At 52.7% G+C, this 27,449-nt stretch overlaps 2 protein-coding genes across 3 annotated transcripts; both read right to left on the bottom strand.

Moving 5' to 3' along the window:
• Window positions 1-578: 578 nt before the first annotated feature.
• Window positions 579-18,247, bottom strand: ADCK2 (aarF domain containing kinase 2). 2 transcript variants are annotated; one of them, XM_040471787.1, is made up of 8 exons: window positions 17,022-18,247; window positions 14,963-15,109; window positions 12,391-12,519; window positions 10,227-10,322; window positions 7,689-7,940; window positions 6,177-6,305; window positions 5,134-5,187; window positions 579-1,008 (listed from the first exon to the last, which is right to left on the bottom strand). In XM_040471787.1, the coding sequence occupies exons 1-8, from the start codon at window positions 17,952-17,954 to the stop codon at window positions 868-870; spliced, it is 1,881 nt and encodes a 626-aa protein (XP_040327721.1). In that variant the 5' UTR covers window positions 17,955-18,247; the 3' UTR covers window positions 579-867. The 2 variants fall into 2 exon arrangements, with proteins under 2 accessions (XP_040327721.1, XP_040327722.1); XM_040471788.1 differs by lacking the exons at window positions 579-1,008; window positions 5,134-5,187 and adding an exon at window positions 5,458-5,895.
• LOC121028980 (formin-like protein 5) lies at window positions 17,472-19,767 on the bottom strand. Its single transcript, XM_040473067.1, has 3 exons — window positions 19,663-19,767; window positions 18,243-19,174; window positions 17,472-17,580 (listed from the first exon to the last, which is right to left on the bottom strand). The coding sequence occupies exons 1-2, from the start codon at window positions 19,765-19,767 to the stop codon at window positions 18,254-18,256; spliced, it is 1,026 nt and encodes a 341-aa protein (XP_040329001.1). The 3' UTR covers window positions 17,472-17,580; window positions 18,243-18,253.
• Between the last annotated feature and the right edge of the window lie 7,682 nt (window positions 19,768-27,449).

The following is a 27,449-nucleotide window of genomic DNA, read 5'->3' on the forward strand; positions in this document are numbered from 1 at the left end:
ATTCATTGCTGGAGAGTGTCACCGTGTGCTACTGCAGATGTCAGGCCCTGGTTTACAGAAGTTCTCATTATGTTACCTCTGTGTTAATATCAACCAAAATTAACCCTGGACGAATGGGAAAGGGCCTGAACACTGCTCAGAGACTGCAGTATGAATGCTGATATGTGAGCACCGGGGAACTTTAAGAAAATGGCAGAGATGATTCTGTCCCTGTCCCTACTGTGGCAGCCATATTAATCACTTTACCTGGTCATAACATTTAGCAGGTCACCAAAAAATATGAAAAATTATCAAGAAGATACTTTGAAGTACAGCAAAATTTGCCCAGAGCATATACCGTGCCTTCAGAGATCTGCTGGTGGCAGTAGAACCTGTATAAAACTTCTAAATACGTTATGTGCATGCAGGTATGTATGTAAATAGATTCAACTTTTCACTAGGAGGGTACCTCATCAAAAACATTTGGAAGCCATGGGTCTACAGGATTCTGTGACATTTTCTAACCTAAATATCAGAGCACTTGCAGGGCCTCCCTGATTGGGAAATGTGCAGGGTTAAGAAGAGAAGAGAGAAACGAGAAAACAAAATAACTAAGTTTATTTGTCCTCCTCCGCGGAACATTTTCCCTGAAAGCCTCCCTGACACCGGGCCCAGCTCCCACGCTGAACGAAGAGGAGTCTCCCCACCCTTTCCTTCCCCAAATAACCCAAAGCTTTTCACACAGAAGCCTGAACCAGGTCAGAGCTCCAGACCTCGGCATGCCTTCCACGCGTACCAATTTGAAAATGTCCAACCTGCCACAGGAGAGGCTGCCGGGGGTGGCCTTCAGTTCTGAGACGAAAGCCCGCTGCCTGCCCACGGCTGCGGTCAGCGGGAGGACGCTGGTCCTTTCAGAAGGAAGGGCTTCGCTGCCTCCAGGATGTCCAGTTTGGGGTCCAGGGAGCGGCCAAGCCCCTCCAACACCATGATGGCGAACACAATGGAGGCGAAGTTGCTCTCTAGCTTTACCTGAAACAGAAAAACTGGTTCTTGCCAAAGCCCACTGAGAGAGAGAGAGAGAATCCTGGATAACCTGAGAGAGAGAGAGAGGATCCTAGATAACCTGAGAGAGAGAGAGAGGATCCTGGATAACCACTCCATGCCTGTGATTTCTACCACCTACCTACCACTCCTCTCCCGACCCCATCGTCTTCCCCACCATCATCTACTCCCCCAACCTCCCCTCTACTAGAAATATTGACGGAAAATCTGGGGGATGAAGCACGTACTTCTCTAGGGGTGTGTGTGGATGAATGACTTAAAAATGATAAAATGCCTATTTCACAGCTGCACGAGGGTCATCCTTCAAGAGCTGCAACGGCCTTTGTGAGACCGAGCAAGAGGCTTTGCTCAAACAGCATGGCTGCCTCCCCTTTGGAGCCCGGGGAATAGTAGCAGCGATTTAAGTAAATTACTCAACAAGTCCGCAAACATACTGTTCTCCACATGCTAGAGAAAGGAAGCTCAGGTGCAGGGTGGTTAAGTGATTTATTCCAGGCCGCTGCATGAGGTAGAGGAGAGCCAGAATTTAAACCTGGAAGAGCAAGAATCTGCTTTTCGAGAGCACAGAAGGTCAGAAAATGGAAGGCTGACTCAGGGGGAAATAATCTCTGTTAAAAGTGAAACGTTATTGGGGCGCCCGGGGGGCTCAGTGGGTTAATCGTCCGACTCTTGATTTCGTCTCAGGTCATGATCTCACGGTTCAGGAGTTCGAGCCTGTCGGGCTCTGCGCTGACAGTGTGGATTCTCTCCCTCTCCCTCTGACCCTCCCCCGCTGGCACACACGCTCTCTCTCTCTCTCTCTCTCTCAAAATAAATAAAACTTAAAAAAAAAAAAAAAGGTAAAGGGCATTTGTCTCAGTTAAGACCTGAGAAGTTGTCTGGGGGTCAGGTCGTGCTTCAACACCACCAGAAATGCTTTCACTCTTAAGCTGAGGGGTGAGTTTGTGTTTGTTGTATTCTTTCTTCCACTGTTTCTGACAAATGTATATGTTTTTTAACATTTATTTTTGACAGAGAGAGAGACAGACAGACAGAGACAGAGCACAAGCAGGGGAAGGCCAGAGTGGGAAACAGAAACCGAAGGAGGCTCCAGGCTCTGAGCTATCAGCAAAGAGCCCGACGCAGGGCTCGAACTCAGGAGCTGTGAGATCATGACCTGAGCCGAAGTCATTGCTTAACCGACCGAGCTACCCAGGCTCCCCTCTGGCAAATATCTTATCAAAAATTTAAGTGTCACTTGAATAGACATTTCTCCAGAGAAGATGTATAAATGGCCAACAAGCATATGAATAGATGCTGAACGTCACTAATCACTAGAGAAACGCAATCAGAACCACAAGGAGATACCACCTCACGCCTGGTAGGATAGGCACTAGCAAAAAGCCAGACTGGATCCTTTGTATATTGGTGGCGGACAGGTAAAATCATGCATGGAAAAGCGGTACAGAGCTTCCTCAAAAACTAAAAAAAAAGCCATATGATATAGCAGTCCCACTTCTGGGTAAATATACAAAGAACTCGAAGCAGGACCTCAAAGAAATATTTGCACATCCATGTTCACTACAGAATTATTCATAACAGCCAAGAGGGGGAAGTAGCCCAAATATCCGTGGCTGGATGACCAAATAAAGAAAATACGGTGTAGACATACAGTGGAATATTATTCAGTCTTACAGAAGGAGGAAACCCTGTCACGTGCTACAATATGGAGGCACCTCGAGGGCATGATGTTGAGTGAAATAAGCCAGTCACAAAAGGACAAATAGGGCACGATTCCATTTATACGGGATATCTAGAGTCATCAAAATCACAGAAACAAAGTAGGACGGTGGTTGCCAGGGGTTGCCAGTAGGAAGAAATTAACTGAGAGATGCTGATCAACGGATATAGCTTCCATTTCGCAAATTGAGAAAGTTCTAGAGATTTGTTACACAACAATGTGAATGTGGTGGGCACTACTGAACTATGCATTGAAAATGGTTAGGGTTAGGGTGCCTGGGTGGCTCAGTCGGTTAAATGTCTGACTTCAGCTCAAGTCATGATCTCACAGTTCATGGGTTCGAGCCCCACATCGGGCTCTCTGCTCTCAGCACAGAGCCTGCTTCCCCCTCTCTCTCTCTGCCCCTCTCCCGCTCGAGCACACATGTGTGCGCTCTCTCTCTCTCTCAGAAGTAAATAAACATTAAAAAAAAAAAAACTTTAAAAAATGGTTAGGATAAATGTATACATATATTTTACCTATAAACGTTTTCAAGTTTGTTAAAAAATTAAATGCCTGGTGAAATGTCCAGAATGCGGTACTTGTACTAGGTACTCTGTCGGCTCTCCCATCCTGGGAACAGCAAGGATAAAAGCAAACACTTCAAGAGCTTTTAACCACTGTGTCCCACATTGTGTGTAAGGAAGGCTGTCTGCAGAGTTAGAGCACGGGGGACAGGAGGACAAAGCAGGAAGAGTCCGGGCTCTGCGGTCAGACGGCCGGCACCCGGGTCCTGGCATTACCACAGGCGCCGTGTGGCCGTGGGTTCGTGGCTGGGCCTCTTGGCACAGGTGCCTGCCTTGAGGATGTTGAGGGCTTTAAATGGGAAAGTGACAACATGATATAGGGCGCACACAGGGAGTGCCTGCACACTACTGTGGTTACTCACGGCGGCCCTGGGGGCTGGGAGGCGCTCATTCAGGTCAGAGCTGGTGAGCCTGAGTCTTGGCCGCCTGCTCTGCATCGTGTGCGACTGAACTCCCAGGAGCGGATGTTCAGTCCTGTTTCCCTCCAACCCAACTCCCTAGCAATGACTAAAGCTTCCCCCAACCCCGAGGCCGTATGGAAGCCTCCTGCAAAACAGAACGTGTCAGAAGTTTTGGAAAGCATAAAGTTTTTTACCAAAACCCCACCAACAAGCCAACTCTAGAGTCGAGAGACAGTTGCAGGGGGGCAGGGGGGAGGCTGTGCCACGCACAGTTGGTGGGACGTGGGGAGTCACTTAGTCCTTCCGTGCCCCGTCTCTTCATTCAGATAACACGATAGAAATCAGACCTGCCTGCGGGCATTGTCCTGAGATTTAATGAGAAGCTGGATGCGCAACGGACCCCAGGTGGTAGGCGTCCTACACGAGCCAGCGGCACCTGTTCTCTCATGAATCCATAGGGTACTTGGAGACCCCTGGTCTGTGAGTCTCTTTTGTCCCAAGCATGCCACTACTGCAGAGTAGTCATGGAGCAGCACAGAGAGCACAGGACTGAGAGACCTGGTTATGTGTCAAGTCCCGGCTCCACCGCTGAGGCCCGAGAAAGAGAGCAGACCGGCCTCCCCGCTGTGCCTTCTGTAGAGCGAAGGCGCCGGGCCAGACAACTTTAAGACTCTCAGCTCTGTGCTATGATCCCTGCCAAAGAGCTGCCTCCTCCACGTGGTGTTTTATTACCAGACTGCAGAGCCTCACGGGAAATGATGGGAAAGGCCATCTTCAGAGGAGAATCCTCCCTTCCCCACTCTCAACACCTTGGCTGGCGGCTTCACTCTGAAGAGTGGCCCAAGACCACACTCCATCACGAGCAGAGAGAGCCAAGGCAAAGGCCAAGGTGAAGAACCATGAGGCCACTTCCCCCTAAGGGACTGGGGCAGGAGGCGAAGGCCAGGACAGCCCCACCGGGGCCTCTGAACCCCCCAGGACAAGAGGCACCTCCTCTTGGGCCACCTTTGACCCCGGGACGTTATGCCACACGGGAAAGAGGTAAGTATGACTTACGTTAATACTAAGCATCACTAACAAGAACTGAGGACGGAAAAGGCACGAAAAGCCCGAGTGATGCGGTTATGGCATTTGTGAAGACAGCCGGGTATTTGTCTCTCCAGCTGGGTATCGCGGGTACTTGGGCCGCTCGACCGAGGGGTACTCAGAGTCACCGTGAGAGGGAAACGGCCCGCCGCGCCCGTGTCAGCGAACACGAACAGCACTCGCCACACGAACGTCCGCCAGGACGAGATCGCACGGAGGGGAAGTACCTCCCTCCACCCTGCAGCCACCCTCCGGCTTCCCCAGACGCCTGCCCTCCAGCCTGAGGAGCGTGGAGGCTCAGCTGCGCCTCGGGCCTCACCTTGTGAGTCATCAGTAACTTAAAGACATTCGACAGAAGGCTGGAAACTTGAAGCTGGAAAACAGAATACAACGGACTGTGCGGAGTCCCCACAACCACTTCTGTACCTTCCAGGTCCCTGTCCCACCCTGTCCTACCACCCGCCCCCGCCCACAGCCACAGCCACACACGCACACCCACCCAAACACACACACAGCCACAACCACACAACCACCAACATACAACCACATACACATACACAACCACCCCCACACCACCCCCACACCCACCCACACACATCCACAACCACACACACACACACCCCACCCCGCTGACCCACCCCCCGCAAACACACACACCAGCCGTCGGGAAAGGGGCTCTCGGACAACGTCCAGAAAGGACCGCATACATACAAGCCCAGCTCCCATCGCACAACTGAGTTCCAAGCCCCCCGCCGCAGTCCAGCCTGGGGGCCCGTGGACCCCATCCCTCTCAGCGCACAGAAATCTTAGGTGAATACACCACATGGCCAGTGCCAGTGTGCCAGCTCCTCACTAGAGGGGGCCACTCCTTGCTCTGACTTGCTCCTGCTAGTGTAGACCATGAACTTGGCAAGAAAACGGGTTAGAACTGTGTATAAAACACCGAGTGGGCTTTGGTTCAGCTGTAAATAAAGGACACGAAGGTTAGGCATGTCCTTTGGCTGCTCCGGGGCCTCCGTCCTCCTTCCCTCCACACTCAGCTGAGCTCCAGACACACGCGAAGCTGCAGAAGGGCCACAACCTGGGTGGGGGATGGGTGGGAGAGTGGCACTATAAATGTCCCTGCCCCAGCAGCCACCAGGAGAACCTGGTCGAAGAGTCACTCTTGAGAGCCGGGCCTCCAGTGGGTCGCCTTGCACCCGGAAGACGTGGGCAGAGGAAATGTGCGCTCTGTATCTGCCTTAACGCTCAACCCCACTCAAGACTTCTCCCTGTGAACAGGTCTCCCTTCAACCTCTGCTCCATCCAAGGGCAAGGGCAGTAAACACCCCAAGGCCTCTGCCCCTCAAGTGGCCTGCTCACTTTTTCCAGGGTGATGGTGTTCTTCCTGGCCTGAGTCACCAGGGCGGCCATCTCGGCCTTGAACCGCTCCACGTCCCTGCACTCACTGGCCCGGGCGTGATGCAGGATGAGCTCAGCCACCCTCTGGCCCTGCAAGACGTGAAAGAAAGGAAACTCGGTAGAGTCAAGAGGCCATAAAACTGGACGCTCTGCCCAAACTTCTTTATATTCTAGTTGCTTCCACCTCAGTTTTCTACCATCCTGAACTTTTCTAATTATACCCACTTCAAAATACCTGGTGACCAAACAAAGACTTTCAAAGCCTCTGTCGGTCGCTGGGAGCCCACAGGCTCCAGTGCAGTCAGGGCAAGGGGCTGTGTTTGCCTCCTTCACCTTCAACAGCCACACAGGGGACGGGGCAAAACCAGTGCCCTGCTGCTCGTGCTCCACGAGGCACTGCCGACCAACCAGCCCATCCCCCAGAGTCACCAGGACCTGCTGCTGGACCGGACCAGCCACACTCTCCTCGTGGGCTCTCTCCCTGCCCGAGGAGAAATCCCTCCTCACACCCGACCTGACCTCTGCACTCCAGCCTTCCGCCTCCTCTGCCCAGGGCGCCCTCTGACCAGAGAGCCTCCCGGTCTCCCCGAACACCCGAGTGATCACTACAATGCCTTTCACCTCCCACAGAGCCACCCCAGGAGCCAAGCTCTGTCTCCCCAACTTGCGCAGGGGAACGTCCCCCCACCCTCCACCTGCCACTGCACCTCAGTGTTTAACCTTGGCCCAGGGGATGCTTTCATACGGTCTCAGGCTCGAGCCTTTGGTTTGTTCCCTTAGAAGCCTCCTAAATAAGCAGAGCCTCCCCTGAATTTTGCTGTTTTGTTTTTTAAACCAGCTCTCTCTTTGGCAGGGTCTTTTTTGCTAGAAAATTCCACATCATTGGCCAGAGGGTTTCTTCATTGTCACTCTTGATGTAGTACCTGAAATTGACTCTGTGGAGGTTTTGCTGAATCCCTTTCTGTAAATAATCACTCTCAGCAACTGGAGCCCCTCCGAGCCACAGGGTTGGGGGTTAAAGACCACTCCAGATTCCAAGGTTTCTCCCCACACTTGGAGAGTAGGTTCTCTAAGCTGCTGCTTCTCACCAGCCTGCCGTCTTGCAGCAAATGGCACAGGCCAGGCCAGCCGTTATTCAGACGAGAAGCCAGCATTCCCAGTGCCCACCCACATGCCTGCTGAGGAGGGAAGAGAAACTACCAGTACGAAACAGCATTCGCGATGCTGTCCCAAACTGTGAGCTGCTTAGAACGGGCGTCACGCGTGGGCATCGGCGCGTTCTGACCAAAGACCCCTTGGAGAGCTTCATTTCCTCTCCTCTCCTTCCCTCTCCCCGCTCCACTCCACTCCACCTGCGTCCATCAAGAGCACCCCTGGCCAAGGCAGGCATTAACAAGATTGACAAGGGAAACCCCACGGTTTCCAAGAGCCTAAAAGATCATCTCCGATTCCTGCCGGCCCAGTGGGTCTCACCTGGCCCATCGCCACAGCCATGAAAACTGCTCGGAAGTTGCTCAGGTCGGCATCCTGCAGCTCGGCCACGATGCCGGCATCCAGCAGCACCAGGCGCAGCGGGCATGGGGCAGGTGTCATGGCCATCACCAGCGTATCGCAGACATCCACCTGCTGCAGCCGTGCCTCTTGACTCTTGGAAAGACCGTCGGCGCCCTGGACCAGGATATTCCCAGGGTGGAGGTCTGCATGGACAAAGTTGTCCACAAATATCTGGAAGGAGATCAGTGCTATTCAAGGCTGAGACACCACCCATCACCATCAGACCACACATGAAAAAGCTTCCGGGACAGGGGTGGGGGCTGCCTGGGTGGCTCAACCGGGTAAGTGTCCGACTCTGGGTTTCAGCTCAGGTCATGATCTCAGGGTTCACGGTTTGTAAGTTCGAGCCCCACATCGATTGAGTACAATGGCAAAGAGGTGTACATTTTATAAAGCCTCGTGGCTTCTGTTCTCACTTCAGAATTTGTACTGCCGAAGGTCAGGTTGACATTTTTAAGAGAAAAGTTATTCTCAAAGTAAAGAACATTAAAAAAGATTAGAAGGGAACATGAAAAATCAAACGCCAAACTGCATTTCAAAGGACTTATTTTTATACTGTAGTTTGAGCAATTGATATTCTAATTACGAATTATCTACTCATTGTTTAAAGGTTCCCCCAAATTCTATGTTCTTAAAATTCGTGGAACCACCTTTTTAGGAAAACATTTCATTAATCAGACATCCCCTCCATTCCCTCCATCCGTCCACACGGTAGAGTCTAACCATGATACCAACAACCCACACTGGCACACAGCATCGGGTGGGTGGGGAGAAGTGGCTTCGAACCTACTAAGCAGGAAAGGAAGCCCCAGGACGATGCCGGACAGGAAGTCAGGTGTGACTTGGTGGGACAGGATCTGCCTCCTATGAAAGCTCATCTCTGTGGTCAGAAACCACCAGCAATCCTTCCAAAGGGGAAGAAGAGCCTCAGAGGCTCTCAGGGACACCCTCCTACCTCCTACTGGCTGCAGACCCAGGCCAGAGGCCCTCCTAGGCCAGGTTCTGGCTGTGAAGGAGGTAAGAGAGGCCGCTGCCCTGGTGAAAATCCTGGAACTAGAGAAGCCAGGGCTGGCACACCCGCAGGATGTGGTTTCCAGAGGCTGGCTGACCCCTGACCCCGGGCTGAACCTCCTGGCACCTTGCTGTCCCCTTGGCCCCCCAGCTTTCACCCCCACCCTTGATTCTGCAAGCTGGAACCCATCACGATCGCCCCAATTCTGCGTGCTATTTCCTGCTGCCTTCCCCCCTGGCTGCCCCCACCGCACCCTCCCCTCTGACCCAAGGTGCCCCTTGGAGCCCTGTTGCTGGGGACAAAGTCCTCTCCCCACTGAACTCCCACTGCACCGACTGAGAGAACACCCAGCTCTCCCCAGACAATCTGGCTTCTCTGGGAGTAGCTGGTGGTAGGGGGGGTGGGGGGTGGTGCTGCTGACTTTCCACCAGAGGCCAGAGGTGGAGTCGAGGCCTGCTCTGAGCTCCTCTTCTCACCCCTGCCCTGCTCTGGCCACTGGCCTCGGCCCCCACAGCTCCATGCCAGTCACACAGGTTCTTTCTTCCCACTCTGCCGACACACCTGGTTCCTTCTTACCCGTATTCCACATGCTGCAGACCTGGGCTCATATCCTCTCTCTTGCCGACAACATGCCATCCATCCCTCAACCACTCCCTTCTGTGCCAACTGCCAGGGAGAGTCCAGACCCTGGATAACCTCAGTACCTCAGTACCCACTTTCTTTACTCCTACACGTGAGCTGCCATCAATCCCAGTTGCTGCTGTTAGTACTAATGATGACAGCGGAAGCTAATACTGCTTAGGGCTCACTGTGTCCTTTTACGGGCGTCAGCTCATTTACATCATTAGGCTGAGCCCTCGTAGGTGACACCTAGACTTCCTCTACATCTCAGCTCAGATGGCATCGCTTTCTGAATGAATCCTGAGGCTAGGATGGGCCCCACCTAAATGACCCTCTTGTGCCTGTGTATCATTTACTCATTTGTGGCCTGTCTTCCCAATGAGTGACAGTTCCATGAACGTTGTGATCATATCTGTTTCACTCACTACTGTAAAGTCAGCACTCAATTTAGTTCATTGAGCACAGAGAGGGTGCTCCATAAACACTGCTGAATGAATGAAGTACCATTTAATATACGGTATCTTCCGCTGTTTGTCTAAACTGTAGGCAACTTGGGCAGAGCCTGGGTCTTGCTCCCCACTCTTCCCACAGCACCCTGCACGGTGACCAAGCACATGCCACCAAGAAAGCGCTTACCAGAAAGATGTAGAATGAATGGTCGTGGTGGGTGGCTCAGCTCTTCCTAGAGCAGATTTTCAAGATGGCGGCTTGCTGCTTTCCTCATCTTCCCGCCCATGGGAGCCAACCAGTGTCTCCACCATCTTCCCACGTGAGATTTGACCACATGCTGGGCTGGGGCACCCTCTCCATGCCCACGAACTCACCATCTTCAGAAGCATGTTGATCCCCAGCCGTGCAATCTTCTTCTTCAAGTCTACAGGAATCCCCGCCTGCTGGTAACTGGACACAGGCACACTTTCCTTGAAGAAAGGTCAAGGAAGAGACAGCTTTACCCTGAAAAGCCCGCCGAACACCCCACGTGTTCCGCATCCCCACATGACACATGGGCACTGCCTTCCCATCCCTACTCTTCTCAAGAGTTTTTCCTTCCTTAGAATCCCTATGAATCTGTCACCCACAAGTTAATTTTAATCCACTTACTTATCCCTTCTAGAACACTTCTCAAAGGAAAACAAGTCCCATTTTACAGAGGAAACCCACAACTCTGCCCCCCACAGGTAAGAGATGCTGTAAGATGGTGGGAGAAGACGTGAACAGACCCCAGGAGAACTAGATTCTGATCAAGAGTCAGTCAACAGGGACGTGAATGAGCTCTATGGCCTTGGGCAGGGAAATGGAAAGGACGATGAAAGGGCAGAGACAAGAAAGAGCTAGTAAAGAAACAGTTCTCACAGGTTAGTTATTTAATTGTCAAAGCAGCCCGCTAAGGCAGATCTTGTTATTCCTCGGGAGCAAATAAAAGAACTAAAGCCCAGAGAGTTTAAATAACTTACTCAAGATCACACAGCTAGTAACACTGGGTCATTCGTGTCACTTCCCTGGATCTCACCATTACTATCTTTACAAAGGAGGCTGAACCAGGCAACAGCTAAGGGCAATGATGTGACACAAACATTTGCCGAACACTTTCTCTGTGTAAACTCTGCTGAAGGCATTTTGTATTCAATGTGTCACTGTGTCCTAGAACAACCCTATGAGGCAGGGGCAGGTACCTGCTGTTATACACCAAGAAACCGAAGTCACCAGCAAATAAAATGGAAAGCAGTTTTTCCGACAGAACGGAAGAAGGTATTTGCAAACGACATATCAGATAAAGGGTTAGTATCCAAAATCTATAAAGAACTTATCAAACTCAACATCCAAAAAACAAATAATCCAGTGAAGAAATGGGCAAAAGACATGAATAGACACTTCTCCCAAGAAGACATCCAGATGGCCAACCGACACGTGAAAAAATGCTCAACATCACTCATCGTCAGGGACATACAAATCAAAACCACAACGAGATACCAGCTTACACCTGTCAGAATGGCTAACATTAACAACTCAGGCAACGACAGATATTGGTGAGGATGCAGAGAGAGAGGATCTCTCTTGCACTGCTGGTGGGAATGCAAACTGGTGCAGCCCCTCTGGAAAATAGTATGGAGGTTCCTCAAAAAATTAAAAATAGAACTACCCTATGACCCAGCAACTGCACTACTAGGTATTTATCCAAGGGATACAGGTATGCCGTTCCGAAGGGACACACGCACCCCAATGTTTAGAGCAGCACTATCAACAATAGCCAAAGTATGGAAAGAACCCAAATGTCCATCAATGGATGAATGGATAAAGAAGATGTGGTGTATTTATGTATGTATGTATGTATGTATGTACATACGTACAATGGAGTATTACTCGGCAATCAAAAAGAATGAAATCTTGCCATTTGCAACTACGTGGATGAAACTAGAGGGTATTATATACTAAGCAAATTAGTCAGAGAAAGACAAAAATTATACGACTTCACTCATATGAGGACTTTAAGAGACAAAACAGATGAACATAAGGGAAGGGAAGCAAAAATAGTATAAAAACAGGGAGGGGGACAAAACATGAGACTCTTAAATATGGAGAACAAACAGAGGGTTTACTAGAGGGGTCTGTAGGAGGGGGCAATGGGCTAAGTGGGTAAGGGGCGTTAAGGAATCTACTCCTGAAATCATTGTTGCACTATATGCTAATTTGGATGTAAATTTTAAAAATAAATTAAATTTAAAAAAATAAAATAAAATAATAAAGTAAAATAAAATCTCTGTCAATTTGATATATGAAGAAAAAAAAAAAAAAAAAGAAAGCAGATTTTCAAGTCCAGAAAGTCTGAAGCCACGCCCAGGCTCCCAGCCACCCTGATACACGACCTCCCTGCCTCATGCCACAGCTGAGTTGCCCTCAGTTTCTCTTGGCTTTTGCCCTTTCAGACTGAACAGCGGAGATGGCCCAGCTGTGAGTGGAAGGCACGGCCTGGGAAGCGCTCACTCTTACTTCATAAGTTTCCACCAAGACGTCCCTGGTGACAAAGGGACGCAGAGGGGTGGGGAATTTGACGGAATTCACATTCAGGAAGTTGCACTGGAAGTGTTCTAGGTTCCGAGCTTCGTAACGCAGGTCGATCTAGAGGGAAGTGGAGAGAAAAGATGAGGGGTAACCTGGGCCCAGGGAGAGCAGTATCTGGATGGCCAGCAAGCTAGTGAGTCACCACGTGCAGCGGCCTTCTGCACCTGCCTTCTTGCAGAACTCCTCAGGAGACAAGGGAGGGCGGTTCTGGCCGCGGGAACTCCTGGAAGCCACAGCTGCAGACCCCCTCGCCGCACTTGGGACTCCACTGCCTCCCCGCCATTCCCTCTCTGCCCACCCCACGTGACTCCAGGCCACGGAGCCCTTGCCCATGTCCCAGGGCTTTCTCTCCCTTGCCCTCCGGTGGCCCTCTGGCCTCCCTAGACCTGTCCCCCTCTTAAGGTCCACCTCCATCGGGGGCCGGCGCTGCCCTCTGCCCACTGCGCCGACGCAGCTCCCTCCGCTCGGCAAGCCGTTCCCTTGCCACTCAAGGGACCGCTCCCATCTCTCCAGGCACCTGCTACCGGTGCCCTTGATGACCCTGTTCCTCCTGAACAGTTCTCTTGGCACCCACCCTTCCCTCCCCCGGTCTTCCCCCTGCCTCCACCCGCTCCGTCTAGGTCTGGTCTCCTGGCCACTCCTCCCCTGTGTGCCCCCACGCGGTCTCAGCTGCTGACCTCTGCCAGCCTCCACTCTCCCTCTCCATCCCCTCACGTCCTCAGCCAGCACCTCCTCACGACAGAACCGTGGTCTCCCGTCCAGACCCCGCTACCAACTCCACACTTCTTTTCCTAGAAGCCCACACTCCGTGTCTTGAATGGAGTCCACCCTTGAACACCCTTGAACTCCACGTCTCAACGGAATTTACTCCCCCCGCCCCCCATGCAGCCAGTCACCTGGGAGTCACTGCAGATTACCCCTCTCTTGTCCTCCACACTATTTGTGACTCCAGGCCACCAAGGCTGCAGCCACACCTCTCTCGGATCCACTTCCCCGTTTCCCCCCTCACTACAGCTCCCAGGGTGACTCCCAGCCAAAAGAGGCACTGGGCTCCTTGACCCCCATCTTCCGTCTCTCTAATCCATCTGCCGGTGCCCCCTACCACCTGTAGGACGAAGTCTAAATTCTTTAGGATGACATCCAAGGTGGCTCACTGTTTGGCCCCCACGGCTCTCTTCAGCTCCATCTCTTTGTGCCTCCTGCTTCCTCCGCCTCCCAGAACTCTAGCTTCAGCCAGTCTATACGGTGCTGAACATCCTGGCCTGCCTCAGGCTCCCCATCCCCTTCGCCTTCCTTAGTCCCTCAGACGGGAATGTTCTTCCCCCATTTGGTCCAACTGTAAACACCACTCACCTTTCAAGACTCAGCTGGAGTCTGCGGAGCCTGACCCTCAGGATAGAATGACCACTTCCCCTCTCGGGCCCCAGCTCCACCCAAGTGAACCTGGAGAGACTCCTACTATTACCGGGATCGTGCTCTTTTTGCAGATATTTATGGGCCAGTCCCCTTCTGCGTACTATATATTCCTTATGGACGAGAAAATCTCACCCATCACCCCATGGTGTCTATCGGACTTCGAGGAGGGGTGGTAGGAATGACAGTGACGCAGAGATGGTTGCTGGCATAGAAGCTATTTCCTCTATTTTGATTTTCTTTTATCATGGAAACTACATCGCCGGCAGCATAAAGCAAAGCTTTCTAAACATTCAAAGGCATCCCCGGGACTTAAAACCTTCCATCAGAGGACAGAAATGAAGACTGAGCACCTTGCTTTTGAAAGACGGCCAGTTTCTGCACTCTCCAACAGGGAGCCAGTGCACTTGCCTACTTGAAGCCCCGGCTGCCCCCAAAACATGTTCACCAAGTCCGGCTACTTAAACAAGTATCCCAAGGGTCCTGGACAGGGAGCAGGTCCTTGTCTACTCAAAAACCCTGGAAACGAAACAAAGCAAAGGCACAGTGTGTGACTTCACCAATTCTTCTCGCCCTGGAGATCAGCCATCGATTGTGGCACAGATAACACAGATGACACAGATAACACCAGGATCCTGGGACTTTCCTCCCAGGCGCTAAGGAAGATGGTGTTTCCCAGGCACCCTTGCGGTGACATTGGGCCCGTGCGATTAAAGCTCTGACCTGTAGACTAAGAAGGCCACAGTGGCCTCTCTCTCCACTCCACACGGACCCTAGATGACCCAGGTTGAAGATGGCAGCACCCAACTTGGGAGGAAATTGGGTCCCTGGATAACCATGAAGTAGAGTCCCCTCTCCCTCCTTCGGCTCATCTGCATGGCACTTTGATACAAGAAATAACCTCGCTGCACTTGGCCTCTGAGATTGGGGTATTCTTTGTTATGTCAGTTAGCAGTACCTACCCTGACTGCTACACCACACGAGCCACGACATTCTAGGAAATCACGCATTCGTTCAGCATTTACGAAACAGCCAACGGCAAGAACTATGTTAGATGCTATTTACAACCGAGGGAAGGAGGCTTCACCTGATGGACCATGAGCTTCTCAAATTCCTCCACAATCTCCGGCAAGCTCAGCCACTTGACTCCTGGCAAAAGCGCGAGGACTCGGCTGCCCGTCTTCATCAGCAGCAGGTCCATCTGTACCTGAGACAGCAAGCCAGGGTGCAACACCTGCCGGGAAGACAGACAGAAGAGGGATCAGGAGGGCACATTCACCCAGACAGGGCTGGGTCCCACCATCAAAGGAGAGCCAAGCCCGATGCTCATCAGAGCAAAACCGGATGTGGTCCCGACAGCGACAGCCGGGATGCTCCTGCCGCCCTCACTCCCATGTGCCTTCGATAAGGAGATGCTCAGGGCAACTCCTCTCTGCTGCACTTGGCTTTGCTGGGAAGAAGAGACGGGCTTTTCCTTCCAAATACATTAAGGTTAGGTCAGTGGCTCCCAAACATTAGCATGCATAAAAGTCACCTTGGGGTGCCTGGTGACAACAAAGACTGCTGGGCCTCCTTTAAGACCTAGTGAATCACCTACCCTGGGGATGGGACCAGAAATCTGCATTTTACTGAGAGAGCGCACCAGGTAAATGAGTCAGGTAGTCCAAAGCCTGAGCCGGATCCGGATCTAGAGTCACAGAACTCCAGCAAGGATGCACCACGGTGGGACGGGAAGAGTCTGCTTTCAAATGCCTGTTTATTCTGCAACTCTTGCCCAGTCCGAAACTGGGCACGTACTCAACCTCTCAGCCTCCTGTTCCACTTTTTAAAGTTTTCTGGCTTTTCTTCCTTTTTCTTTTTAGAGAGAGAGAACACATCCAAGTTGGGGAGAGGGGCAGAGGGACAGAGAGAGAATCTCAAGCAGACTCCATGCTCAGCGTGGAGCCTGATGCAGGGCTCGATCTCACCACCCTGGGATCACGGCCTGAGCCAAACTCAAGAGTCGGACACTCAACCTACTGAGCCACCTGGGCGCCCCTGTTCCACTTTTGAAAACATGGAGATAACAGTCCCTACCTCCACTTCAAGTCCTTCCCGGAATAAAATGGGAATATAAATAAATCGAAATTAAAGAAATGCCTACTTCAAAGGCATCAAGAACAGATTAAATCATGCATCTAACATGCAGAACATAACATCTGTTCTTTAAGAACAGATTAAATCATGCAGGCACCCACTCCTTGCCTTCCACAGAGCAGAGGATACTTTGGTCCAGTGTTCCCCAAACATGCCTACTCATGAGAATCACTTGCAGCCTTTATAAAAAGACAGGCCTCAGCTTCCTCTCTTGGAAAGTGTGATTCAGTAGGTGTGAACTGAGGAACGCTTGGGAGGTTTTTTTCCAAGGAGGTGTAAGAGAGCATCAGGGGTACCTGCTACCTGGGTCGGCCAGATCCCCGGGGTCATGCTGAAAGGGAATGGAAAAGTGTGGAGACTAAAAAATGATGGAGCCCAGGCAGGGGTGACTAGAAACGAAGAGGGGCGCCTGGGTGGCTCAGTCGGTTGAGCATCTGACTTCGGCTCAGGTCATGATCCTGTGCTCCATGGGTTCGAGACCCGCGTTGGGCTCTGTGCTGATGGCTCAGAGCCTGGAGCCTGCTTCAGATTCCATGTCTCCCGCTCTCTCTGTCCCTCCCCCACTCTGTCTCTCTGTCTCCCAAAAGTAAATAAACATGTAAAAAAAATTTTTTTTAATAAAAAAAAAGAAATGAAGAGACAAGGGAGCCACCTCTGTAAAAATGAAGACTGCCATCTTGGGCTCACCACATGGTATCTAACCTAGACTGTCTGTGACTTACCCTGACCCCAGAGTAGTGGGTCCATTGGGTGGTTCCTCTAGCCACAGAGGCAGCGGACCCCAAACCCTCTTCGTTTTCCTTTACTGGACTATTCACACAACCACTCCCTAGAACCAAGAAATAACAGCTTGCAAAGCATAGGCAGTCAGATAAAGGTCAAGCTAACAGAAATCAGTGGAAGGTAATGTGGGGTGATTTGCAAATGGGGGTTTCTGATTGGGGACAGCTCTGTGGGGTCGGTGAGATTTTAGAGACAGGAGGGACAGGTGACAACATCAGAGCACTTACTTTCACTGCCACAGGGATGAGGTGATCTGGCTCAGATTGGTGGGCAGGTGCTGAAGACTGAGACAGGACTGCATTTGATCCATCCGGGTCAGCGTTAGGGAGGAGCAGCCTTTCTAGAAATGACTGGTCGGCAAGACTTCCTTGAAACTTCCACCCCTTTCCCAGGGGTCCAAAGAGCTCTCCCAGCCTCCGGACTGCCCCAGCTTCTGAAGAAGGCTGCAGACTGGAGGCCTCGGCAAGTCTCTGGATGCTGACATTCTCCAGGAAGGCGGGATTTGCACGTGCTTTGTACACTTGGGCCACACAGCCTGAACCCACAGGTTCCTTCTTCTCAAAGCAGAGGACCCTTCCCCAGTCTTCCCCAAATGCCTGCCGCAGGAAGTGCTCAGTGTGAGTCCAAGGGTGGGGGGTCACCTGGACATGCAGCTTGGAGAACTGGGCACAGAAAGCCTCCGAGAAGAGATCCCGCCGGGTACTGGCCCACTGGCCCAGTTTGATGTATGTTGGGCCCGAGGTCTCCGTGGCTTTCAGAAGCAGATAGAGCCAGAGGCTGGAGATGCTGGGTGCCAGGTAGGTGAGGGGGTAGAAGAGAAGGAGGGGGAAGAATTTCATCAAGAGAGCCCCAGCCCGGAGCCAGATACGGAGGTGCAGAAGGAGGCATCCTAGCGGCCCCTCTTGGGAGACTCTCTGGGGTGGCCCATTTTCAGCTAGGTCACTCCAGCTGGCTCTTTGCTGGCACACGCTCTCAGGGCCCCCCTCACCAACGTCTCCATAGGCTGAGATAAGTTTGGGTAAAGTGCCAAGCAGAAGCCAACAGAGTCTGGCATTACGAGAGCACCCAGATGATCTTAAAAGGCCGAGTTCCTGTCTGAGCTCAAAACCTCTTAGGTATGACAAGCAGACCCTAACAGAAAAACGCCAGGGGGTCACCATCCTCTCCCAGAGGTCCCCGGCCTAGGTTGCCCGCCCTCGACCTAAAGGGCACCCATCTATGTTCACGCTCTGGGCAAGGCTGACATGAGTCCAGGCCACAGCTGAGTATCCCACTTAAAAGTGGGGCAGCAGCGAGATGCGGCGACGCTCAGAGCCCGCGTGGAGGCTGACTACGCGAGTGCAAGCGGTGCTCAGTCTGGCTCCCGGTCCTGCCCTGCAGGGAGCGCCCCCTAGGCCTCGCAGCCCGGCCCCTCCGTCCCGGCTCCACCCCGAGCTCCCTCCCGGTACCTCGCCTAGACCTAAGGTCCGAGGCCGCCTGCGCCTTCGGGGGCTTTCAGAACTGCACCGACTGCGAGGGCCGGAGGGGCCGAGCCAGACGCCAGGCCAGGCCCAGAGCGGGGACGCGACCTGCGGCGAGGTGGCCGCGCAGGCGGAGCCACCCCACTCCAGGTCGCTGGCCGGGCACCCGCGGAGGGCCACAGCGAGGAGGGGCTGCGTGGAGGTGGGGGTGAGGGTCGTGGCGCAGAGCGCGGGTGCTGAGAGCCAGGAGGGAGGGGTGGGGGGGGGGCAGGAAGGTACACCCGGGTCAAGGGATTGAGAGCCGGGACGGTGGGCGGTGCGGACCGCCGAAGACCCAGGCCCCGGGTACCAGGGTGGGACGGAGGCTGGGGCCGGGAGGTGGCGGGGGGGGGGGGGGGGGGCGGGTGCAGAGACCCAACGTTGAGGGCCCGAGGATCCGGACGCCGACAGCGGGAAGGGTGTGCGGAGGGCCGGCGATCGGGTTGGAGAAAAAGGGGGAGAGGGGCGAGGAGAGCGGGAGTCAGGCGGCCGGGGTCCGGGAGCCCAGAGCGGAAAGGGCGTGCGGGGGACAGGGGATCCCGGGGCCGAGGAACCCGCCGCCGAGAGCCCGGGACCGCGTGCGGAGGGCCGAGGACCCGGCGCAGAGGACACGCCGCCCGCGTCTTCCGGGAGCGCCCGGCGCGCCCGCTCGGGCACCTCCCCTTAAAGCGGAAGCGGCGCGGACGCGGCGGAGGCTCGTCCCCGCCCTCCGCTCCTGGACTGCGTAAATAGATTTCGCGCAAAACTCGAAGGGCCCTCCGCGCCTTCCCCTTCTGCCCGTGCTCTGGGTCTCCATGGACATCTTTGCAGCCTTCCTTACAGAAATCGTGGAAACGCGCAGTGAACTGAAAGCCCGGTCTGCACACAGGTTGAGTGTTCAGCTAAGCAGAATGTGAGGAGGGTCGGGGAGGGAGGTGATCCTTGGACCAGGAGTACCAGGCTGCATTAATCTAGGGATGTGTTTGGACATTGGGGAGTGGCTAATGGCATATTCATTTAACTAATGCTTTTTGAGCCCAATACGTAACTCTTAAGCAGAATCTAGTAATATTATCGAGGCTCATAATATGTTCTGTTTTTAATTTTTTCAATGTATTATTATTTATTTTTGAGAGAGAGAGAGAGACAGTGAATGAGCAGGGGAGGGGCAGAGAGAACGGGAGACACAGAATCGGAAGCAGCTTCAGGCTCTGAGCTGTCAGCACAGAGCCCTTTGCGGGCTGGAACTCATGAACTGCGAGCTCATGACCTGGGCCAAAATCGGAACCCTAACCCCCTGAGCCACCCAGCCGCCTCGAGGCTCATAATATGTTCTGAACTAGGTATCACGCTAGGCCCGGGGACATGGAGACGCACATCCTGACTTTACAAGCTGATCACTTATGAGGGAGATCCCACAGGGGAACACATAATGTACAATTTCCAAGTGTGACACAGCATGAAAGAAAGGAAGAATCAGAAGAACCCAAAGCATGGCGACTACTTTGGACAGGAAGGGAGAGAGGCGTTAGGAGTGGGAGGGTGTTCAGATACATAAAGAATAAAGTCCTTGGGGCGCCTGGGTGGCTCAGTCGTTTGGGCATCCTGCTTCACACAGGTCATGATCTCATGGTTCTTGAGTTCAAGCCCGGTGTCAGGGACTGTGCTGACAGCTGGGAGCCTGGAGCCTGCTTCTGAATCTGTGACTCCCTCTCTCTGCCTTTACCCCCCCTCACGCTCTGTCTCTGTCTCTCAATACAAAATATTTTAAAAAATAATAATAAAGTCCTCAAGAGGAAGGAGTTGAGTGTGAGGAAGGGGGGGGGGGCGTTGCTTTAACCTTGAAAAGCCAAAGGAAGTTCCCATGGTTCTAGACAACAAGGGGCGGAGAAACAGAGGTGATGGTGGGGGTAGTGGGACGCTAGTGGTGGTGGTGATGGTGGCGGTGAAGGTGCAACTTAAGGAGCTACAGGCACCCAAGCAGGTGAAGTTGAGGGATTCCTGGGGCCCATGTGAATGCCAATGAGCAGAATGATGTTATGCATATTAAGGTACATGGACAGCAAAATCAGTTATATCAAATATGAACCCTAAGTCAGAACCTGTAAGGGGCAGCCTTTAAAAATCGCAGATGTTGCTGCAGTCAAGCTGCTTCTCACATGGGTCATTTTATGCAATCTGTTTCAGGATGTGTAACAGCAGGAGTGTATTTGGAATGATTAATGAATTAAGAGACTAAATATACAAACGGGTGCCTGGGTGGCTCAGTCGGTTAAGCATCCAAGCTCTTGATTTCGGCTCAGGTCATGACCTCATAGTTTGTGGGTCTGAGCCCCACATCGGGCTCTGTGCTGACAACACCGACCCTGCTTAGGATTCTCTCTCTCTCAAACTTAAATAGAGAGAGAGACCAAATATACAAACAGACACTGGCCAGATATATGACGGTGGAACTCTGACCTGCAGCCTCTGCGGTAATAGGTCCTGGACAGTCAGGACTCGGCCAATGACTGCCAGCTTCTCTAATTTTCATCCCCAACTTCCATCTCAGGACCAACCACGGGAAGCCAAATGTCTGCTCCAAACCGGTCACAGGAGATGCCCAGGCCCCTGGCGTCCCTGTGCCAACAACCTCCAATTAGGGCCCCTTTGGTGCCTTTTTTTTCTGTATAACCTGTCTCCACTTGTATTTGAGTCTCTGCCACATGCAAGTGATGATGGCTGACTTCCTTGCTATAGACAGCTCTGGATAAACGGCCTCCGTTTGTTCTCACTTGGGTGGTCTCCGGTTTTTTTCCATAGAATTTTCGTGACAGCTAAGCCCGCTAACTATTCATAGCTTCCAGTTCTCGGAGATGCTCCCGCGTATGCTGTTAACTCTGCTACCACTAGGTGGCACCATTCTCTCGTGACCTGCAACCGAGGCTTCCTCGGGGTTCCCAGACCTGACGGTGCGGGAAGAGAATTGCAAAGGCCCACCTGGCTGTGCTTATCTTTTTACGTGATCCAAATGACTGTGATTTTAGCATTTCCCATGGAACATTGTGACAGAGCAGATGTGATGCAGGGCCAGTGCTTGTTCAAAGCCCCAGGATAGGGGATAAAGATGCAGGATTGGCTGGCTTCAGAGTTCTCAGCCTCAGCACAGTTGACATTTGGGGCAGGATAATTCTTTGTTGCGTGTGAGGAGGGGTGGGCAAGGGGGAGGGGAAACCGAACGGTGCCTTGTAGGATGCTGGAACCCACTTGATGCTGGAAACCCCCTTTCCCGATTATGACTTTAAAATATGTCTTCATGGGGCGCCTGGGTGGCTCAGTCGGTTGAGCGTCCGACTTCGGCTCAGGTCGTGTTCTCGCGGTTCGTGAGTTCGAGCCCGGTGTCGGGCTCGGTGCCAACAGCTCAGAGCCTGGAGCCTGCTTCGGATTCGGTGTCTCCCTCTCTCTCTGCCCCTCCCCCACTCACACTCTGTGCCTCTGTGTCTCTCTCCTTCAAAAATAAATAAACGTTAAAAAAAATTTTTTTAAAATATGTCTTCAAACATTGCCAAATGTTTCCTGGGGAGCGAAGTTGCCCCCAGGTGAGAACCACTGGGCTTAGCTCCTTTGGAGGACAGTTCTCTGTTGAGACCCTTTCAGCCACTCCCCCCTCAACACACATCCTCGGTTTCTTCAGAACAGGATATCAGCGAAGGGAAAGCCCTGAGCACGCCTGCTGCAGCACCCCCTTCTTCATCCTGCCTTGAGCAGGCCCTAGACCAGCGTGTCTCCGGCGGGGACTTGAGCCACCTCCACTGAAAACACCTGGGGAGCTTGTAAAGCTGCAATCCCCGGGCCCCACCCAGCCCCCCTTCATTGGGACCCCTGCTTCCCCTCCCCTCCCAATACAAGGGCCCTATCAGGCAAATAAAAAGTTGGAGAAGGACTGACTCTATCCTGCCCCCAGGTCCCGCTTGCTACACCTGGCCTGCAGTTAGCGCCTAAGAGAGCTGGACCGTGGCATGAAAATGCTGGCCTTGGGCCACCCATGTACATCTACTCCTCAAGCCTGTAGAGTAGAAAATATCAGAAACAACACTGGAAAAGGACAGTCAGGGACGAGGCTGAAGCAGGCGGGCTCGCCCACCTCTTTCCCCACTTGCCACAAAGATCGTCCCAGACCTTCCTCACGCGGGCCCCCTGGCCGCCTTCCGCTTTCTCCTTTCTTTCTCCTTAGCGGGCTTGTCAGAGGAATTGCCCCTCCTCTGGGTCCCGCTTTCTGGCTTTCTGGGGTTGCTCCGGCACCACCCGGGGCAGGTGCCGCTCTTGTGCCAATGCCGGGTGTCCTGGCAGGTCCCTCCCTCCTCGGTGAGGGGCTTGGCCATGCCCACCTTTGAGGCCCCTTTCTGCTCTGCTCTGTGGGGCCCCACCCATGCGCAGCTCTGATGTTCTGGGGCCTTCCACGTCTCTGCTCTCAAACCGGGCCCATGACACCAGTGGCCCCGGCTAGTGGTCCTACTGGCAGAGCCACTCAGGTCATCCTGGGTCAGACGGCTGGGTACTTCCGGGCTCTGGCACTCATTCACAGTGGCCTTGAGCAGGGCACCTACCTCTTTTTGGCTGTGTCTGCATTGGTAAGAGGCTATTAGAACCTCCCTCCTATCTGGTCTCTGCAGAACCTTAACATTACCTGGCAACACTCAGCCATACGGGGAAAAGCAGAAAGAATGAGGACCGGTAGCTGCTTTGTGCTTTTTCTGACTGTTTGAGAAGGCAGGAGCTGGGTGGGGCCTGCAGGCCAAGTGGCCTGATCTCCCCAGACACCTGAGACCCGCGAAAGGGAGGTGCCGTGCCCAAGGTCACACTGACATCTGAGGGCGGTCAGATGTCACTTGGCTTGCCTTTGGGCAATATTTTCTATTTTGCTCTAAGTTGATCTGAGAGATAGAGGAAGCAGATCAGATATTAGGGCCTCCCAGGGGCACCTGGGTGGCTCAGTCAGTTGAGCATCCAACTCTTGATTTTGGCTCAGGTCATGGTCTCACAGTTGTGACATCAAGCCCCACATCAAGCTCGGCATGGAGCGTGGATCCTGCTTGGGATTCTCTCTCTCTCTCTCTCTCTCTCTCTGTGCCCCTCCCCCACTCATTCTTTCCCTCCCTCCCTCTCTCTAAATAAATAAATAAACCTAAGAGGCACCTGGGTGGCTCAGTCAGCTGAGCATCCTACTTCAGCTCAGGTCATGATCTCACAGTTTGTGAGTTCAAGCCCCACATCGGGCTCACTGCTGTCAGTGTAGATCCCACTTCAAATCTTCTGTCCCTCTCTCTCTCTCTGCCTCTCCCCAGCTCACCCTCTCTCTCTCTCAAAAATAAATTTAAAAAGTATTAAAAAAAAAAAAAGATATAGGGCCTCCCAGAAACATGTTCCTTTAAGCGAGGTGTGGCCTCTGAGAGGCAGTGCAGGGATTTGCAATTATTCGGAGGTCTAAAGGCTGAGATCAGGTCCTGGGTGAACGTTAGCCAGGGGGGTTGAGCTGGCAGGTTTTGAGGCCGTGGGTGCAGCACCCAACTCATAACGTTGTGTGATGGAAACGTTTGGAGAATTCTTGCCTCCCCATTCAGGTTTGAGGAGATTGTCTAGCTGGCCAGGAAGTAGGTCAAGGAAAACTCTGAGAAGCAAGACGGGAGTCTTGTGTCCTCAGCACAGTCCAGAGCTGGTCTGACTGACCTGGCATGTTCTGGAATCACAATGAACAGGAAGAGCTAGAACTGCTCCTACAAACAAATCTGTGACTTCAGAAAAGAGAATCTAAACCACCACATTCTTGTGTCCCTTCCTTAATGTTCAACTGGGTCTCCCAACAGGAAGAGAGTGAGTCGAGGGTGTTTGGCTTTGCAGGCCTAACATCTGAAACTGCCTGGCGGTGAACGCTGCAGAATGTCCTTGACTTTGTTCTCTGCTTTCTGTCGTAAACACACTAGTTCTTGTAAAGTGATGAATGCCTCAATTCTTTGTGGGGGAAAAAAAATGACCCTCCGAAGCTCAGGGCATAGAAATGCAACAGATGGTTCTTAGGCAAAAATTATGTTATTGTGTTAGTTGCCAATTCGGTGATTCTTTGAGATTTCCAGGGTACCCTGACAAATGTCAGTGGGTCTATGATGACGAACGTCAGTTACTCCACAGCGCCCCCTCATGGGCCCCCACAACTGCCCGGCTTCCCACGCCAGTACCGAAGGCACCGGGAGAGAGAAGAGAGGGGACAAAGCCATCTCCGCGGAAGACGGGCCCTTCACAGCCAGGATTGGATAAAGGAACCTGAAGCCTTCAGTGTGGGCCCTGCTCACTGCTTCCCCTGGGTGGCTGCGCCTCCGACCCTCCTCCTGGATGACATTTGATTGCGACCAAGAACAAACCAAACCTGGATTTGAAGTTTGGCTGGGATGGTTGGCTTGGTTTTGTTTCCCCAGAGGGAGGCACATGAGGGTTGTGGCGGATAGGAAGGAACGTGCGTCCAGCTGTCTGTAGGCAGGGGAGCAGAAGGGGCCAAGGATGGGTTAGCAATGGAGTGAGAAGGGAAGAAGGCAGCGGGCCTCCTGTGGAGGAAAAGAGCAGGGGAGCGTTGCTTAGTGGGCTCCAGTTAGCCACTGGAGGGCTGTGGAGGAGCTTTACCAAGGGCATATCAAGGTGAGGCTGTGGATTTTTTCCTGCCCCTAACATTAAGTTCCTTCCTCGCTCTACCTCATTCAGATGTCATGCGCTTAAAAATGAGCCATTCCTCTCCCCACACCAGCTTTCTGGATAAAATAATAATAATAACAACAACCAGGGGCACCTGGGTGGCTCAGTCAGTTAAGCATCTGATTCTCAATTTCGGCTCAGGTCATGATCTCATGCTTGTAAGATCGAACCCCGAGTCAGGCTCCGTGCTGAGGTGTGGAGCCTGCTTGGGATTCTCTCTCCACCACCGTTCCTGAAAATAAATAAATAAATAAATAAATAAACATTTAATAGTAACAACCAAACTTCTCCTCTGTTGTCTGCGGTGTGTATACCTTTCAACTATGCCACCTGCGTGCCAGTGAGACGAGAGGGCTCCTATCTCTCAAGGGCTGAGAAGGAATGGATCCCGGTGACCCAAGCGGGGGGTCTGCAGTCTCTAAGGAGGGGTGTCAGAGAGGCCTGGGGGAACTGCACTGCCTGTGCCTGGGGGAGCATAGCCAGGACGCGGATTGATCGCTGATCCAGAAATCCCAGTCCGGAGTGGCTGGCACTGGGCAGAACCACTGCTCTCAGACAAGCTGACATAACAAAGAACCTGGCTTGAGCCAAACAGGCCTTGGAACTCAGTTTTCCCGTCCGTAAAATGTCAGGGATGATATCGGATTGCCCAGGGTGCGGGGAGGATTATGTGGCAAGACCATTCGTGAAGGTGCTCGGTAAATGTTTAGCATCCAAACAGAATTTAAATTGGGACACCTGGGTGGCTCAGTTAGTTAAGCATCTGACTCCCGATTTGGGTTCAGGTCATGATCTCAGGGTTTGTGGGTTCAAGCCCCATGGGTTCTGTACTGACAGTGTGGACCCTACTCGGCATTCTCGCTCTCTCTCTCTCTCTCTCTCTCTGCCCCTCCCCTACTTGCACATGCACTCTCTCTTAAATGAACTTTTTTAAAAAAGGAATTTAAGTGGAAATTAAGCAATTTGGGGCAGAGGAGTTGTTCAAAGGCTCCTTTTCAGGCTCTCTCCCCGTCTTCCTCAGGCTAGCCTTCTTCCAGCCCTGGGTACTTCTTCACTTGGTTTATAGCTGAGATGAAGCAGGCTCAGTGCTGTGGTGCAGAAGGCCCTGGACCTAAGAGAGGTTGGGGGAAAGCTCCACTCGGATATGAGAGGAGAAAATGGCCTGCTGTCCTAGGAAAATAACAAACAGGAGGTGACCGAGAGTGCTCCCAACAGGCCAAACCCAGTACCACACCATTTACTTGCTGATCTGTTTTTAATCCCTCCCAACAGAATGAAGTGGGTTATAACCATTGCTACTTCCACCTTACAGATGAAGACACTGTTAGAGGCAAAGCAACCTGCTCCTGAGCCCGTGAGGAGCCCGTGCTCCTCAACAGGATGCTGAAGGAAGAGAAGGGAGGGGTAAGAGAGGTTCTGTGGCGCTCCTTGGTTGTTCTAGGTGGAAAAAACAGGATTCAAGATGAAGAAAAATCAACTCTGTCTCCCTCTTCCCATCCACACCTTTCCCGCCTTGAGGCCAGGCAGTATCTCCTACCCTAGACCTCATTTTCCAACATGGAGAGACGTTGAAGACAGACGGGGAGGGCCGGGGCACTGTTGGAGCAGTCAAGTGTCAGGAACAGGGAGAAGAGGGACCACTGAGAGGGTCTTCCAGGCTCCTGTGCACAGCCCTCACCTTGGATGGCTACCCTGACCTCTGGAGCTGGAGACCAGGGCTTGGGATGGATCAAACACCAGCTGGGAAAGCTCCAGAGAGCCAGGGGGGCAGGGCCACCCAGGAGAGGCCGAGCCCTGCCATGGCGACAGTGGCTGGTAGGCCCAGAGACAGGAGCAGCCATGGGGTCGGGGGCTCCAACAGGCAGGCAGGGATGGAAAGTCACAAAGCACAGGCTCCACTCAACAGAGTCTGCCCCAGGGAACTGAGGCAGGGTCTGGTTCTGAAACAAGCTAGTGTCTAGAGCTCAAAGATGAAGGAGCAAAAGGAGTCTGGCCACCACCAAGGAGTTGCCACTAAGGAGCTCCCCAGCCAGCCTCCTCTTGGTTTGTCCACCTGACGTGGGACTGGCAATTTGGAAGCCACGGAATCAAAGGTGACCAGCCTGCGCTGTGTGTGGGATTGGGGGAGGCAGCCAACTGGGCTCTCAGCTCCATTTGCCATTTTTCCCACTTTGCCAGTTTGCCCCATGATAACCCAGAGCCCCGGGGGTAAGAAACGTTGAAGCCAAGTCCTAGAATTATTTTTTAGAAAGTGAAAAGGTATTGAGTCACCTGGGTGGCTCAATCAGTTGAGTGCCTGACTCTGGATTTTGGTTGAGGTCATGATCCCAGGGTCGTGGGATCCAGACCGGCTTCAAGCCCCAAATCGGGTTCTGAGCAGAGCATGGAACCTGATTAAGATTCTCTCTCTGAGAGCCAAAGCATAAGAGACTGTTGAGAACTGAGAGCAAACTGAGG

Source organism: Herpailurus yagouaroundi, unplaced genomic scaffold (assembly GCF_014898765.1).
Source record: "Herpailurus yagouaroundi ecotype Mexico unplaced genomic scaffold, PumYag 100, whole genome shotgun sequence".
Classification (NCBI taxonomy): domain Eukaryota; kingdom Metazoa; phylum Chordata; class Mammalia; order Carnivora; family Felidae; genus Herpailurus; species Herpailurus yagouaroundi.